Source organism: Gymnodraco acuticeps, unplaced genomic scaffold (genome assembly GCF_902827175.1).
Source record: "Gymnodraco acuticeps unplaced genomic scaffold, fGymAcu1.1, whole genome shotgun sequence".
NCBI classification, from domain to species: domain Eukaryota; kingdom Metazoa; phylum Chordata; class Actinopteri; order Perciformes; family Bathydraconidae; genus Gymnodraco; species Gymnodraco acuticeps.
Window position 1 is genome coordinate 1259233 of NW_022990590.1, and position 18097 is coordinate 1277329.

The 18097-nt window shown below is 42.6% G+C and overlaps 1 protein-coding gene across 6 annotated transcripts in view; it reads left to right on the forward strand.

Annotated features, from left to right (window-relative positions):
* The first annotated feature begins 6850 nt into the window (after nt 1-6850).
* The window catches only part of mdga2a (MAM domain containing glycosylphosphatidylinositol anchor 2a), a 203606-nt gene continuing 192359 nt past the window's right edge, over nt 6851-18097 (forward strand). For all 6 annotated transcript variants that reach the window (XM_034228593.1, XM_034228594.1, XM_034228597.1 and 3 more), the window contains exon 1: nt 6851-7820. In XM_034228593.1, the coding sequence (XP_034084484.1) occupies nt 7748-7820 (73 nt within the window). In that variant the 5' untranslated portion in view covers nt 6851-7747. The remainder of the gene's footprint in view (nt 7821-18097) is intronic.

Genomic DNA, 18097 nt, shown 5'->3' on the forward strand with positions numbered 1-18097 from the left:
CACACACACACACACACACACACACACACACACACACACACACACACACACACACACACACACCACACACACACACACACACACACACACACACACACACACACACACACACACACACCACACACACACACACACACACCACACACACACACACACACACACACCACTTTAGCCATACTTCATTGCTTTCTGCTATTGCTCCTGGCTCTACTATGTTTTCAGAAAGAGCTCTGATTCAAAATGTGCCTTTCACTTAGAATCGGGCACAGGATCTGCCGCAGATAAAGAAAAATAATTACACTGTAATGGTATCTTTCTTACAAATACACCCATCTGTTTGTACACTCAAGTATAAACAGTGATTACTAATGGCCTTTCCACTTGTGGAGGTTAGACTAGTGTGTAATTTAGAGGTGATCGAAGGCCTGCCTGGATACAAACTGCTACTTACAGTTTGGAAGGATTTCCTTCCATGTTACAGTGTACCCAGGATGAGATATTTTCTGAAAGATGTATTTCCCCGCCCTGGTGCAGCCAAGGACACAAGGGCTAACATGGGCTTCTCTTTACCTTCCTTACTGAGAGATAATTACAGCTGCAGACACGGAGCCAAGAAGCGCTGCATACTAAACCAGGAATCACATTTTCTCTGCAGTCAAAGAGGTTTAAATATGGAACCGGATTGTACTCCCTAGGATCATGGTATTTGTGATTAGCACGGCACTGGAAACACAAAGCGTGTATGTTACCGTCATGAAAAACTCTGCTCAGTTTTCCTTTTGCAAGGTTATTTTCCCATTACAAAAACACACTTTGATGTTATTACAGAATGTCTATTTTCTTTAAAATGTGCTTGGAAATGGATGTAAGAACATCATATTTAATGGCATGAATGCAATGTTCTACATACTTTACATACAGTAAATCGCTGTATGAAATTAAGCAGTGTAGATTACATACATCAATGTATGTATGTTACATACTCTACGACAACTGAGCATCATTGTATCTGCCAATGAGATAAGTGCTAGAAAGAAAGTCTGTTATACCTGTGAATAATGCTTTACAAGTAGCTGAATATTTGATAAGTGAAGGGGTTTGTTCATGTGCCTAATCATGCATCATTCTATATCATTATACAGTTATGTGAAGACATTCTAGTTGTATAAACCATTCATTTGTTATTTATTCATCATAAATAATAAATAGGAGGATTTGGTCATTTAATTGATTCAGTAGGTTCATACAGCTTAGTTAGCATGTCATGTTGACTCTGTGCTGTGTCACCAAAATGGCCAAGACAGAATCAATCAGAGTTGGGACGAATCGCTTTGGGAGGGCAGCTGATCAATAGGCCAATAGGAAGCTCTCCTGTGTTAAAGTGGACAGTTGCAGTATAGCTAAATTAGGGGAGACATAAAAGGCTTTCCTAATCACAGTATAGACAGATAAACAGATTGATGGGTGGAGATTACTCCGATTTCTAGTGTTGAAGGGTGCCCTTAAAAATCCTCTTAATGAAAAATGCTTAAGGATTAAGATGCAGTTTGAGCATTCACACCAGTTTTACAAAGCTTCAAATGTGGAGGTAGCTTCAGATCACTTCAGAGAATTTATTGAAAACTCACCCACTGTGTAGACCAGCCCATTATAGCTCAGCGGGGAACCTCACAAAAGGGCAGTGGTTTTTGATGGCATGTTGATACCAGCTGCCATGAAGCGCTGCACCTGATATTGAAATCAAACTCTTTTCACCCCAGTTATGTGTGTAAATACTGCCAACAGGCGTCCTGCTGCCATGAATACCGAGTGCTGCTTCCCAGGGAAAACGGGGGTGTCTGAGGGAACATTTGTAGAATAAGAACACGTCATGCCCGTCAGAACTGCCTTTTGTCTTTATAGGCAGGCTAAGGTTTGCCTCCCAGCTTGAGCTCCTACACTAGACCATGTTACAAGAGTTCGGCTGAGGATGGTGCTGTTCCTCGACAGAAAACACTGAATCTAAATTAAGTCAGCTCTTTTCATGTGGAATAGGATTCAAGAGCACCAAGAACAGTTTGGGAGTAAGCCCTTAACATAAAAAAACGGATATATTTGCGTTCCTAGAGAATCAACATTGCAAGTCTTCATTAACTAGTATCAGTGCAAACATTTGACAATCATGAGTTCGCATTTTCACCACCAACCTTCTTCCATAAGCATGTCATTACCGCACTGTAAACGGATCATGACAAGGAGAAGCCTAATCATCTTCCCATTTGAACACTTCAACTACCTCCCTCCTAAAACAAATTCTACCAGCTCCAACGTGACCTATTTTCCAAGTGAAACATTCGTCAACAGCGCGGCACATGGGGATGCTCGATTGTGTCCTGCGAGTGAGTAGACTTTAATATGCATGCAGTCAGGCATGTGTGATTTCTGAGTGACTGCCAAAAATGTTACATCCCACAACCCCTCGGGTGCTTGTACCCAGGGTGTTGCACCAAGCTTAATGACTCTTCAGGTTGTTCCGAGGAAAAGGTAATTGCAGTTTGTTGGAACAATTAAAAGTCTTCTGAATCCAAATGTCATTTCTGTCTCACAACTCCCTCAGGGCGCGCCAAATAACCTCTCTCTGGTTCACCACTAGTAGAAGTTTAAAGTAATTATTGCTTTAAATTCCACATTGGAAGTAGGGATGCATTCTCTCAATAAAAACATCCTCCCCTCTGTCATGAACCTTGGAGTGACTTTCACTACCACTTTTAATTTCGACAAGCAGGTCAGCACCGTAGTCAAATCCTGCTTTTTTTAAATAAGACTATTGGCCAAAACCAAGTCGTATTTATCTTTTAAAGATTTAGAAAAGGTTATTAATGCCTTTGTAACCTCAAGACTGGATTACTGCAATGATCTATACGTGGGTATGGACCAGGCCTCAATTAAACGCCTGCAGCTAGTCCAAAATGCAGCTGCACGTCTTCTAACTGGCCATAAAAAGCGTGACCACATCACCCCAATTCTGGCCTCATTGCACTGGCTTCCAATTCGGTTCCGAATTGATTTTAAAATCCTTTTATTTGTTTTTAAAGCACTAAATGGGCTGGCTCCGGCCTATGTAGCAGAACTCCTCCATCGCTACACCCCAGCCAGAGCTTTCAGTTGCTGACCAGCTGTTGCTGATAGTGCCCAAGACCAGGCTCAAAACCCGAAGGCACCAAGCCTTCGCAGCAGCTGGCCCCAGGCTCTGGAACACTCTGCCCCTCCATGTGAAGTCGGCCCAGACCCTAGGGGTTTTTTAATCTACTCTTAAAACACACTTCTTCTCCCTGGTCTTCTAGTCAGAGTGGAGCACGACTCCTGACTTTTCCCTGTGTTTGTTATATATCTGTTGTAATTTATTGTCTTTTATTGTGATTGTAGTAATGTGTTTTTATTACATGTACAGCACTTTGGCTCGACCAAAAATCGCTTTTAAATGTGCTTTATAAATAAAACTTGATTTGATGTTGTATATTGGGCCAGTAAATGATTGTCCAATAATTGGACTTTCAGATTATTGAAAATTGAAGCTACATTACCCGCATTGATTAAACTAGCGAAGCATCTAGACATTTGTTAAAGTAGGTGGCGGTGTGCAACTCTTGGTTTGGATTTCTGAAGCTAATGTGCAGGATTTTTTCTGTTTTCAATTCATATCAACATGGTTGATTACACCAATTGTAATTGGCGTGACAGAAATACAATGTTAGAGGAAGACAACACAACTGAACGTTTTTTAATGTGCTTTACCAGAAAAACAGAGCTAACATTTCGCTAACTTTTTGTTTTGTTAACAGAAATGATGTTGGAAAGATTACCTTTTTTCAGCGAAAAGTGGGAAATGATTGGTTGAAGAAAATCTACATGATGCATCCCTAATGGGAACAGTGATGCTGACATGTTTAATGAAGACACACACACACACACACACACACACACGCAACAGAATATGAGTGTTATCCTGAAAGGCTTTGAGCTACAGTTGTCAGTGAAACGGCTTCCACAGATGGCCACTGGCCTGAGTTTTAAGGCAGCGAGATGGAAAAATACATGTTGTTCCATTTGAGATTTGCTCATGTGTGATGCCAACCAGAGCAGAATATTGTCAAAGTACCAAAGCCATAACCTTCATGTTCTTTCTTACACACTCGCGGATACACAAACACAAGACACACACTCCTCTGACGGCTGACCCTGGCCTTGTATTTTACCGTGACATCATCATGGGTCTGCTGTGTTGAACGCAAAGCCCACAGAGGCTTCCTCAAATGTCAAATAGTCTTGTTTCATACTACATCCAACACCTCATGCATTGTATGACGGAATACATTTAGCCAAATGTCATACAGCTCTGACTATAATACTAGTGAGGGCATATTATATTCATAAACCCCGTCATGATGCTGCATAGAGACACTGTACTCACAATGGGCTTCATAATTGCAGTGTCAGTGCACTTTAGCATTAGTCAGTTAAAAAAAGTTTCATTATATTCATCCCAGGAAGAATAAGACTTGAGAGAAAGGGAGGGGAATGCCGAGAGCAAATGTATTCACAACAGACAGATGGAGAGTTAAAATCTAAGCTCCCCGGGTGGTCTCTTGCTTCTTCCCATATTGGGTGGGTGATGCAAACATACAGTAATAAACAAAATGATTAGCAGCGAGCAGGTGGGGGATAAGCGACTACACACACATCACCATATGACGAAACACACACAGATTTATTCTTGTCAGGACATTTAAGTCACTTGTATTAATGTCCAGGCTGCTTTATTGTTGCCAAACTGGCCTAATATTTAAGCATTATTGCTTTTAACAAACAAAAAAATTAAAGTGTTTAAATCGACTATCAAAACAAATCCTACCACTTGAATAAAATTCCAGCTCGAGTGAACACTGGATTATAAATGATTTGCATTTGCAAAAACACATATGCTCACAGTGGCAGAAAAAGAGAGACGGAGAGATGGTTAAACATCCTGAATAAAGCCATTATAAAATGGTGAATCTCCACACACTATTTGAGATAAAACCAAGCCAGTCATTGGCTTAAAATAAGTTCTGAAACATTTTTCTTTTTAAATGATGAATGCTGTCTACACTCCATCTCTCTGGCTTTTCAAGGGAATCACACAAATGACCATATAAAACGGCTAAATAATTTAGATTAAAAAATTACATTTAGAATAGACAATATCAAATATTAACTCCACGTAATTCATTTTACTCCTCTGCTCCACCATGAGGTCCTCGTCTAAGGATCACATATTGACAGCTCGGATGAATTACAATGATGGAGGACTCATGAGGCAATGCAAAAAAAAATCATAATGTGATCTTCATGTCCAATTTACACAGAGATCATGCGCAATTAAAATGGTCACAAACCCCAAATGACTGCATGATTATTGATTTATTTAAAGGAGGCCTGTAGAGGGCGCCAAAACTGCAGTCACTTCCCCAGCTGATCTCCAGCTGCTTATAAAGAAGAGGCCCTCTAAGGACACTGTCTGCTTCAAAAAGTACTTATTTTCTTTGGCAACATGAAATACAGTTGTGTTTAACTTGATTTAAAGAAAAAACAGAACAGAGGTGAATAACATTTCAAGACAATGTTACAATTTTGAGAAGAGATTTGATGATGCAGGATATTTTACTTCGATTTCAGTGTCAACATAAAACAATCTAGATATATTTGATCTATGGAGCATTTACATTACATGTTAGACGCTTTTATCCAAAGTGACTTACATACTCAATACTGTGGACAATCCCCACAGGAGCAATTTGGGGTGAAGTGTCTTGCCCAGGGACACAACAACATTTGTGTCGGCTATATTGCACCTGTGCTCCCTTGATCCGAACACCAACGCTCTATCCACTGCGCCACACGCCTCCTACTTACTGAATAAACATTTGCTGCACCAAACAACAAGGCCTTGGAAATAAAAATGTACATCACATGGACATCTCTTTTTATTTTGAACACAGTATATTTTATTTAAGAATCTTGAAGTTCATCCCCATTTGTGAAGTATAACATGTGCTGCTTCATTAGGGAAAATACTACTCCAATTATACAATTTAATTGGATTGTTGTGTTGCTAGGAAACAACTATCGTCCAACTTGTAGATACTGGTGGTAATTAATTAAATATATGTTTTAGGGAGCCATATATAGTGTGAATATTTTACCTAGTTAACTATAGATACCAGTATTTATATTAAACAGTTCAAACAGAATTGAAGTTGAAGCATTTACAATATAATGATTATTTTCATTTGAAATGATCCATATGCCCATAAGTCAGTAGTACTGTGAGGGAAATAATGAGGTGAAACCTGCGGTCAAAAACATTTTTAATTGGGATATTTTTAGTTTGAAATCAAATTTAACAAGGGGTTTTTCAAATGTTCCAGGAGCCCACTGGAACTGCCAGCAGGACACCCCGAGGGCCTATTGGGACCCCATTGGGCATCCACTTTTTCAACTCTTTTAAAGTTATGCATTATCCAAAAACATGTAGGTGTGTTGCAGCAGCAGCAGTGTGTGCTTGATAAACTAACATAGACATCTCACTGTGTCACGCCAAACAAGTCTGAGGTGGGAGATCAATGTTACATGACATCACATCTCCTCTATCTGATAAAGAATGCGAGGTGAAACATGGGCATGCAGGGTAGACTCTTGCTTTTGATTGACTGTCAAAGCTATCTCCTGAATTCCAATGGTCCATCTCTCTCCCTCCCTCTCTCCCTCCCTCTCTCCCTCCCTCCCTCTCTCTCAGCATCCAGCAGCTGCGCCTCTCATGCCTTTCCCGACGCTGAGCGAAGCCTCCCATACAGATGAGCGCTGGAAGCCACGCACCTCTTGACGTAGCCACAGACCGGTTGCGGTGCCACTCGGTCTCCGTAGCACGTATTTGCGCAACGTGACCGATGCTCAACTGGCTCCACGGCAGGCACATCCGGCTCCCACCGTCTCGTGAATTCACTCGAAAAAAGTGCTATCATAACGCCGAGGAAAAAAGCTAGAGCCTCCGAGGTGCTGTGGAGGGGGAAAAAAACCTCCACCGCTTCTCTCCTCAGACTGGACCTTCCCCTTGTCACCGCCGCCGGTAGACATAAGTCGGGGTGCAGTCGTGATGTGACTGCGTGAACGCACTCCACTTTGGTATCTGCAACAGCAGCTTTGACGACCGCCCAGAAGGTGAAAACAGTGCCAGCGTCAGTGTTTTGGTGAAGCAGAGGTGATGGCTTCGTTTGACAGCATGCAGTCCACGCAGCAGCAGCTTCCGTGACCACAGCTGGATTTGTAGGGAGCTATGTCCGCGGGCACCGAGGCTCCGTCCGCCTGTGATAGTCGACAGCATCAGTGTGCACCCTCGGTTTGGCGCTTCGAGAGTCTTCGCTAAAGTCCACGCGCACACTACCTGGAGTCAAGGAGAGGTTGCTGTTTGTTGAAAGGCCGGGCTCTCTGCAGCCCACAACCCCACATCCTCCGCGGCGTTTCTCCGCGTTCTTCATAGCGGTGGACATCAAAGCAACCGCTACCTGAGCCTGATCTCCAACCGCGGCCATACATACCTTTACAGCTAATACTGAGACTTAATTAATCGACGCGTGGATCGCAGCGGTGCTGTATATGTGCCTCAGTCACACCGCCCCGGAAAGGACTTCTTGCCATTGAGAGCTGGATATGCAGAGATTAACGTGAGAGGATGGATCTAATTATCTGTGTTTTGGGGCTGCTGGCGCTGGCCGTGGAGGGCATCCGTTGCCAAGGAGTGTATGGTGAGTGTATGCAAAACTCAAACGTGATCATGACCTTGTAAAAACTAGTGGTCGCTCATAAATTGTCACTCATTCTTGGACTCATAAAGGTCCTGTGATAAATACAATTCAACTCGTGTCATGTTTGAGTGAGAGCCTCCAAATGTTCCCACCAACCCTGAGTTTATACCTATGGTGTATACAGCAAATCGCATGGACAGACAATCATACACAGCCCCCTTTTCTCATCCAATCCATCACTCATGATAGTGCTAGATTTGTGTTGGCTATATTCATATATTATAACATGGGGACCTCTCAGGCTGCTAGCCTACATACATGTCATTTTGAAATGACCATTCAAAAAGGTCTACGCGGCATAAATGTGTTTTAAAATGTCACCAAGAGGACAGTAATCAGTTGAGCAGCGGCGTTTAGTATGCACAGTCATGAATTATTTTTATGTGTGGTGGTTCTATCCACCTACCTCTTCCTTATGTCTGTCAGTCTGTATCTATCTCTGTCTCTCCCTCCCATGCACACACACATACATACGCACACACATGTCTGTCTCCTACCCTGTCTGCTTGTGCAACCAGTGGCACAGATGATGTCTCATATTAATCGTCATCCTTGCAGCAGCAGCAGCAGCAGTATGAGGAAGTAATGATTCATGTGCACTTATATCGGGACATGGAGGAAACCTTGAGGTGCACATCTCCGACCTGTCTGTGTTGACAGCGGCTCTCAGCATAGCAGAAGTTGTGCAGGGGGAATGCGAGGTCAAGTTAAGAGGTTCAATTACATTTGAGAGGCTGTTGCCAAGCACCATAAAATATCTTTGTTGCTATCTTGTGTGTGCAGAGATGATGTAGCAATGAAACATTACCGTGAGCATAACGGCAACAGTCGTGGTGCTGCACCCGACCAATGATGCGTCAGGATTTTATCTATTATTTTGCTCTGGAGCAGGAGTCTCACTGTTATACACTTGAAGGGGTCTTCAGGGCCAGGAAGGGGGGGGGGTGGCACTGCTGTTATTGACATCTCATATGAAGGCCACTTCAACGATGAAGTGCCACAAGTAACACAACATTTGGGAGCATTTTCTTTCACATTTCCATTACTAACATCTTATCGGCAGTTTTTTAAACAACATTTTCCCAAAGTGGCCTGCTCTTCTCGACCCCTGTGCTCAATGGAAGATAAATGATTCAATCACAGCACATGCCAGGGCAGCGATTGCATAACCGCTCTCTCATGTATGTGCAATGATAGCCGTATTTCTCCTCCTAACACCTGTTGCAGATGTATCTCACAATGCCTAAAAATGCGATTTTTACTCAAGTTTTCAAACTCTCTAAGCCCTCATTAAGCAGTGTTAGATTCCTACGTGGGTGTGTTGTTGTTTAGAGTTAGTGAATTCACTAGCCTGAGGGCATGACCTCTTATCCAACATTGATGTCTCAAGACGGCATTGCCTTGACTTGATTCGATATTCGCATCTACTAAAACAGTCTCTCGGAGATACACATATATTCAGGGGAGACAAGCATGACGTTAACCATCAATACTGATCACATGCATGTCAGATCAAAGCTGTGGATCCTTGGTGCAAGCCGGCTCTCCATGCTAAAGCGTGTGGGTGCAGATGAAGATGCAAGCTCATTAGAAGGAATCATATCCCATAATGCACGTTGTGGTGTTGCCATAGAGGCATGTGTGGACTAGTGGGCTTATAGCAGCAGCCGAGACGGGGCGGTGTAGCAGATGGAATTGTTTGAAATTCAGATGTCTGTGTTTGCATATACATCATGATGTTCAGCCTGAAAATTCCCATGAGCACAGTCACCCCCATTTCCCTATCACTACAGTGACTAACTTATTCTACAGTCAATGTGTTAAGACTTACATTTGTCCTTATTTTATTGGTGCTTTAACTGGCACTGCTAAAGGGAAATGGCTTAGATACAAGCAGATATATAAACATTTATATACTCAACCTTGAATATAAAATCCCTTTAATTGGCAAAGAGCCATTGGGTAGGTCCTCTACATGCCTCATGTTTAAAGCGTACTGTGTCTCCAGAGGGGTGCCCTGAGTAAAAATTCATTGGCAAGGTTCAAAAGTCAACATTTATTATTGATACACTGAAAATATTAACATGCAAGTTGGGTTTTCGTCCGTTGTATTCACTGAAGGTTTTGACACATGAAGGAGGGGGAGGCGAGAGAAGGGTGTCAAGGAAATGGAGTATTCTGCACCGCATGTAATAAAAAAGGCAGTATGTGGTTGAATAAAATGAGGGCTGTGAGAGGATAACATGTTATGGTGGCAGTAACTTTGAAGTGGTGGAGTCTCATACTTTTATAGAGGGCAAGGCCTGAATGTTTTTACTTTGGTCTTACTTTGAAACGAGGTATGTTTTTTTTCTTTGCTATCTCACAGTCTAATCAATTTCAATAATAGTTATTCACACTGTTTTTTTATCACCCGATTCCATCTCTTTTTTGTGGTGCGTTCAAAGCCTCAGCAATCACTTTCCTTCCCTGGATTGCAAAATGACCCAAAAGCAGATGAATAGGGCAGTTAGCGAAAAATAGACTTTTCTCAATGATTATTTTTATCCCCTAGAATCGGCAACCGCCATTGGTGCGGACCAAATGATGGAATCATGGTGTAATAATGAAGAAATCACATACTAGTGCGTTAAGTGGTGCTGCCAGAGTCATTAAAGAGGATTGATGAAGGCTAGTCATCCCTCCATGACTCCAGGCCACAGAGGGAAAAAGAGAGACACCACTAAAGTACAACATCTGCTCCACTCTTTCTCCCCTCTTTTTTTCCAGTGTCTCTCTTTCCTCATCACTTTGACACACACACGCGCACTCACACCCTCCACCAGGAGATTGCTCTATTACTTGACCTCTGCTGCTCTTCTGCCGTAGCAAATGAAAGCACATACAAACCTGGCAAATGATCTCAACTGGTAATTATCTGATAACCAATTAATGTTTGTTGACGACCCAACTGCCCTCAATAATGGTATTAAACCGCATCAATGGAACATGACACTTATGGTAGCATGGAAACGTTTCTTGCTTTATCTGGAGATGCTCTTCAGTATGTTCTCTTTGAATCTAAGTCACTCGGCGACAACCTCCATGGGATGCATGGATGTTCCTGATCTCGTTTTATCTCGTGTTATGCTAAGAGAAAAAGTTCCTACTGCTCTCTCTCCCAACCCACTTCTCCATCTCTCTCTTTGCCTCTCTCTTTCTTTCTCTCTCCCTCTCGTTTGCATTGAAGTCCAAGCAATTGCTGGGGTTTCTTTTCATGAGCCCCGGTTCAGTCGCTTTGGCTTCTAAGCTATGCAAATGCATTCTGCCAGTGAAACTAAAGCCGTCTTTGTTGGTTCTCAGAGGCCTCCTCCACAGAGTCCTTCATCATTCCCTTGGATCGGGACCCTCACATTTCCCACCATAATGAGACCGCGGATAACTCTATCTCTTCTCCATCCTCCCACTCTCAGCCCCCACCTCCCTGCCGGTCTCTCTGCTCTGCCTGTCTCTCTCTCTCCGTTCCCGCGGGGAACAGCGGAGGGACGTTTACAGTATGCGCTTCAATCAGAGGCAAATGAGGATATACAGCTGGGTACGGTGCAGAGGAAGTACTTTGTTGCAGTAGAGGAGAAGAAGGGGGCTTCAGATAGCACCAACTTAATCATACCCAATGTCAGTTCTCTTAGGACTGAGTCCACTGAGACCGCCGCTGAGTATACACCGCAGAGACAATGTTTCGACTTTTAAGTCTGCGCACTCCTGCTGTTCTCAGTATTCATCGGATAATCGTTTACATTCTTACTTTAATACTTTAGTACAATGCGATTAAGAAGAAACCGATGTTTTTACAGTGTGGTGAATTCGGGAAATCAGACGTAGAGTATGCTAAAAGTTCAGAATAAGTTTAGTATAGCCCTTTTTAATTGTTATGGTCAAATTGAGGCAGATTTGTAGTCCTTTGTTTGAATCCTCCTTTTCCCATAATACAGCCAAAAGCATAATTAAATGTAACACTTCCTGCCTGGCTAAAGCCCTATCTTTTAAACTTCATAGTAATATTATAAACTAAACTGTGATCTTCCAGTCAAAATTGCGATAATTCTGAAGACATCACTGCGACACAAGCTGAGTGATACTTCTCATTTGTGTAAAATCACTGAAAGTGCCTTCTCAATTTTATCTCTGTGACTTCCCGTTTAGCTGTGAGGTAGTGTTGCCCATGTTAATGCGAGGTGTGTGTCTGTGTCGGTGTGACTCTCCACTGGAACGATGCCACTCTCAGTTCTGCCCTCTCTTTGCCCCCTTTAGCTACTTTGGAACATTTTGCTGTGTATAGTGTGGTAGTAAAACAAAAAAGGATCAGAAACATGTAGCTTTAATTTGTATGGTTACTACTGCAATGACAATATTCCATTGCTGTTCACTTATGCAGAGTTTAAAGCAAAGATAGAGTCGTGCGCACCTGTGAAGAACGGAATATATATATTATTTATGATTTCTGTTCAAAACTATTCAAAAGGATTGTAATATAGCTCTGGCTACTTTTCACATGTCATAAACAGCTGAAATACTTTCCTACTGTGAGGATTTGGATGAGTTCATGAACACAATTTACCTCTGGATCACTAGGCCAAATCCCCACCGCGGACCAAATAAGCTTATTGTAACATGGCTGGCTGCTTCAACTGTTAAGCCCACATCCCCAAACCCTGAGCTACGTGTGCTGCTCTGTACAGTGCTGGGTACAGAGAGCTGCTGCTAATGATCTTGTAGCCATTCATTCATTAAGTCCTGTCCCGGTGCATGACTACACCGGCCTCACGCCCCGCTTTATTTAGAATCTGTTCTTTAAATTAAGTCCAGTAACTGATAGTCTTCCCTTTGTCTTCTGACGTTCTGATGAAGTGGCCATTCATCATCTGGATCATTAAAAACAAGATTTTAATCCTAAATGGCAACCTTGGTCCTGCTAATATTGCTTAGAAGAGCAGCATGGCTTCTATCTGTAGTGATCTAATTTCATGTAATAGTGTTACATGGTCCAATGAACATACATAAAAGCCAACATAAGTTGCTTCTAGAAGCCTCACTGGTCAATAGGTCTGGTGCAGTTGCAGTATGTCTCATTAGACTCTTATTGGCATTGCATTGTTTTTCCTTCCCATATCCCTTCCTTCCCTAATCATTTATACATGTAATAGCCTAATGGTTTTATTTCTTGAAGTTGATGGACTGGATACATTGTACTATCATAAAGTCTGCTGTTTGCTTGAAAGATGAAAAGTCAGTAACAAGGTCATTCTTTTGGCTGCCAGGGACCTTTGGAGCATGCCATCGAACTGTCACTCTTTCCTGCCTTGTCTGCACTTCACTGCATATTGTTGTAATTTACAATAATCAGCCATAAAGATATATTTCAATGATCCAGAGACTGCACACATAAAATAAGTAGTTTACTTCCCAGCGATTACATAATGGCATGTAGCGTATAATCAACAGGTGGTGAATCACATCCACTGAGAGTTCAGTCTAAATCTGCAGTCTAGACCTACATGACTATATAAGGAACAGTGGGCCTCATGGAGCAATAGTATCTTAAATGTCCTTGTATTTCCCCCTAATCTTTTGTTGAGAAAAAAAAAAGGTCTACTCCAGATGCACCAAACATTCTTAACCATCCAAATCTACCCTGGAGTGCTGAATGATGAATCCCTATTGATCATAAATTAGAGGTGTGTATCTGATTGTTAATTATTAGCATAACCAACGCCCCCAGAGGGCAGGTGTAATGCCGTGTGCAGATACTCTGGCAGGTGCCCAAGAATTGGAGAGATGAGAGCAAAACTAAGAAAAACATTGATGAATCCCACAAATCAATGGCTACTAAAATAATAAGAACTAATCGTTAATACAAACAAAAACATTTGTTCTCATATTGCTTCAAGTATGAGGCCAATTGAATTATTTAAAATGTGTTGGAAATAGTTTTCTTAAAATAACATTAGCATCATGTTTTATAAATTGATCATACAATTTGTGATGTATGTATATTCTCAAAGCATCCGCCAACCCATAGTACACACACAGGTGTTTTTACTTACGACCGCTAATTATCCCCGGGACAACCTGTGTTTGATCTCCCTCACCCTTTCATTGACTCTGTTTTATCTGTTGCGGCAGGGAAATTTACCCTGCTATGATTGTTATCAGTGCACAGAGTTGTGTGAAATAATGTAATTGCCATCATAGCTCCACCCAATACACCTGTTAAAAGTCTAATTAGCCAGGTAATTGAAAACACCTGTGTGAGTGTGCTGAGCCTTTAATTGGCAAACTAAGAAGCAACAGCTGTCTGGTAAATGTAGAGTAACAACAACTACAATATAACCCTGTTAGGAAGCTTAAAGCAGCATGCAGAAATACTCATGTAAAAGTACAGGAAAATTGTACTTAATTAAAGTTATAAATTAAATTGCTGTGGTTTACAAAAACACAAACGATAAAAATAAACTTGAATGCAGCTCCCTTAAAAAAAAAAGTATTTATCAAAACGCCACCCCATAGAGGCTTCTCAATACTCAAATGTCCCCTCCTCGACTCCCCTCCTCGGTTCCCCTCCTCGAGACTTAGACCCGCCCACAGGAGATGCGAGCGGAGGACCGAGGAGGGGAACCGAGGAGAGAGGAGGGGAAGCAGCAGATGTTTAAAGAAATGAGAACTCCTCTCCTCTGAGCGGTCATTTTAAAGAGACATCCGTTCATTATTACGTGGCAACAGCTGCATCAGCTGTCAAGTGTTTTGTCATAGCGCTGTATCTCTGTTAGATCAGCTGAACATTGTTCCCCCACATATTTACTTTGAATTCATTGAGAGTGCGGTATAATGAGACAATAACAGGCTACAGATGCAGGGGGACACACATATAAATATATACAATTTAAAGTATGAGAGCACTCTCATAATAACGTAACACAATCAGAGACTGGATATATCCCCCTCTCTCTCTGGTCGCTGAAATGGGGAATTGAAATTACGGGCCAAAAGTTGTATTTACAAGTAGGCCTATTAAAAGTAAGCAGAGGACACCAAACCAACTGAGACCCGTCTGTCCGCCGCATTTACGCACTGTACAACACACACCTACACACTGTACCACACACACCTACACACTGTACAACACACACCTACACACTGTACCACACACACCTACACACTGTACCACACACACCTACACACTGTACCACACACACCTACAGCTCCAAAAGCATAAGCCGTTGTGTATTTTATTATGTGAAGCAATGGTCTTGGAAAAATATCGACTCTTTGTTTGTAGATATCTACTAAACTAAAGCAAATAAAGAGAGTAGGCCTGTTGTACTGAGTGATATATATTATACACACTGCTCTGCTTTCTGCACGGACCGTACAGCTGTTCTCTCTGGAAACATCGCAACACGATGAAAGCAGTTTCTAAAATAATAACCAGGGGATGCATGCATAGCTGTCATTGGCTGAGATAAGTCCGGCCGTGTGTCACGCCTCCACCGTTCCCGGAAATGCATCCGTGGAGGAGCCGTGGAGGAACCATCAGTGTATCCTCGGTTATAGCTCCTCCAGAGAGCCTCCTCGACGCTCGATGCTCGGTCCTCGGTGTGCATTTAGAGAAATGAGACGTCCTTCAAAATGGCGCGCTGAAATTCATTTCCGGGTCACTACCGGAGGACCGAGGAGTCGAGGAGGGGAAATTTGAGTATTGAGAAGCCTCTCATGTCTGGTCAATGCAAATGTTGTAGCATACTCCAAAACTTACAGGGTGTTTCTCAATGTCGAGGACGCTTCCTTGGTAGGACATGTCCTCCAAGTCACTTCCTTCAGAAGCGAGGCAAGAATCCTTCCTAGCCTCGGAAAACGAAGAACGGTGGAACAGGCTAACAGGTGTGCAGGTGTGCGTCATATGCGAGGCCCCACCTTAAATGGAGCGCGATTTCCGCCAAAGATTTGGAAATTGGTCCGTGCGCAAAGCATTGTGGGGATTTTAAGACCGCGGAGGATACACAATTTCTCGCTACGAAGGACGCCGGGCTCGGTAGAATTCCAAGGAGCCTGGACATTGGAACAGTCCTTCGGCGGGACTCGATGACGTAGCATCCTTGAAATAGTGGCTCTGGAGCATCCTTCCTTGACATTGAGAAACACCCACAGTCTCTGAGGGAAAGACTTTGGTGAAACAATTAAACTTGTAATTAAAACAATAGACTATAAATCCTACAGGCTTAAGCATGATCCCCTCATATGAGCTGGAGCCCTGCCTAGTGTTCCAGTTTTACATTTTCCGCTCAATTTCTAACATTTACTCACAGTTAAGTCATACAGGATCTCATCCTAAGCTGTGTAGCTGAAATTAGACTGACTGGATGTTCAGTGGTTTATCTTACTGCCTCATGACCCTCCATTTCTTTCAACAGACATCCATGCTTTCACTGTAATTATGCCATCATGCCTCCTACATGCAATACAGTTTGGTTCACTCTGTATTCTGTATGTGAATCACATGCAGCTGTACATGCTGCAGGTCGATAAGAGCATTCCAAAATCCCTTTAGCCAGTTTTATAATGTTTGCACAAAGGGGGAAAAAAGTGCATTTATGCTTTTACAGAGGCAGCAAAAGACTAAGCCTGTTTTACCTGGTTTATAGCTAATTTAATGATATGCTAATTAATGTAAGACTTAACTGTTTGTTAAAATTCATATTGTAAATTGACTATTCATAAAGGGTTAAATCATCAGATAAACTTGATAATTTATTAATACAAAGCTAGTCTTATATAAGCCAATAATACATGCATTAGATCTTGATGAGTCATGCATTAGTTTTGCATTTGAAAACATCAATTGTGTATCCCCATAAAGTCTTACAGATTTCCCTTAATGAACAGCAGGATTAGCTGCTAAGATAGATCCTTTTAAGTGTCTGTGGTGTGTTTCCATATCTGCAGTCATCATTTCCATGATTGGCACAACTTCAAATCACAGAGAATTATACATGCTAGTGAGCTTCAAAGTGACGCAAATGATGAAAGGCGCTCATTGAATATGAATGTCTCCTCCTGTCTTCCCTCACGCATTTGAGTCAATTGAATTGTCTTTGTTAAGGCAAACTGGCAGGACCCGCATTTACACACACAAAGTACAAATCACTCAGCAATCCCAACAGATAGCTGACAACAGGACGCGCCTTTTAGCAGCACACCAAAGGAAATAAAGCGCGAAAAATAGCAAGCCGGGAGAGGATTGGTAAGTTTGGCACCCACAAGAGGCTAATGCCAACCTTCAACTATGTCACTTCAGCCCACACAGGCATCCTAAGTGCTGCTCCTGTGAAGTGATGTCTGTTGTCATGGTGACAGTATGTGAGCCTGGCATTGCACGTCCTCTGACTTCCCTGTTTCCTCCCTCGCCCGCTCGCTCGCTCCTCCCCTCCCTCCCTCGCCGCCTACGCACTCGCTCATTCTCTCCTTCCCCTCACATGCCAGGAAATCAATCGCTGAAACAAATGTGAAGTGATTGCAGAAACGAAAGCTCCTCGCAGCAGCCTTACAATTGCGCACGAGAGCAGATGAGATTGCAGCGAAGGAAGGGGGGGCATGCTTGTGGAAGGTTCGGAGGAGGCTGAATGTGTCTCTTCAAAAATCACCACCATTTCATTGCTATGAGGCGACTGCAGGAAGGGGCCTACTTATCTTTGTGGAGAATAATGCTTAAGCATCTCTGACAAGCAGAAACAGTGGCGGGTAAATGTGTTGACAATGACACCCTCAGTTGTATCAAGCTCCAAAAGCATTGGCGAAAATCAGGGGGGGCCGCACACACACCCCTGGATAAGACCACAATCATGTCAACACCAACCCTCGCCCCTCCCGCCCACACCATGTATCAGTGCTGTATTTCCCCCCCCACCCTCTCTCATATCTAGTCATTCCCCTGCTGGCAAAGGGAAACGTATCATCGTGCTGTGGCTCTGCAGAGGCACTATACATTTCAAGACATACAGTTTGAGTGTGAGAGAAAGTGTACTGTTTTTTTTCTGCATGTGTGCTTTTTTCATCTATCTGGGGCAATACTTTACTGAGATTCTAATTCAGCATTGTAATTTATAACCGCGTTCACACGTCCCTTATGAGGCAAGACTGTTCGTGGATGCTGAACATGCCTCAAAGTGCCTGCTAACATGTGA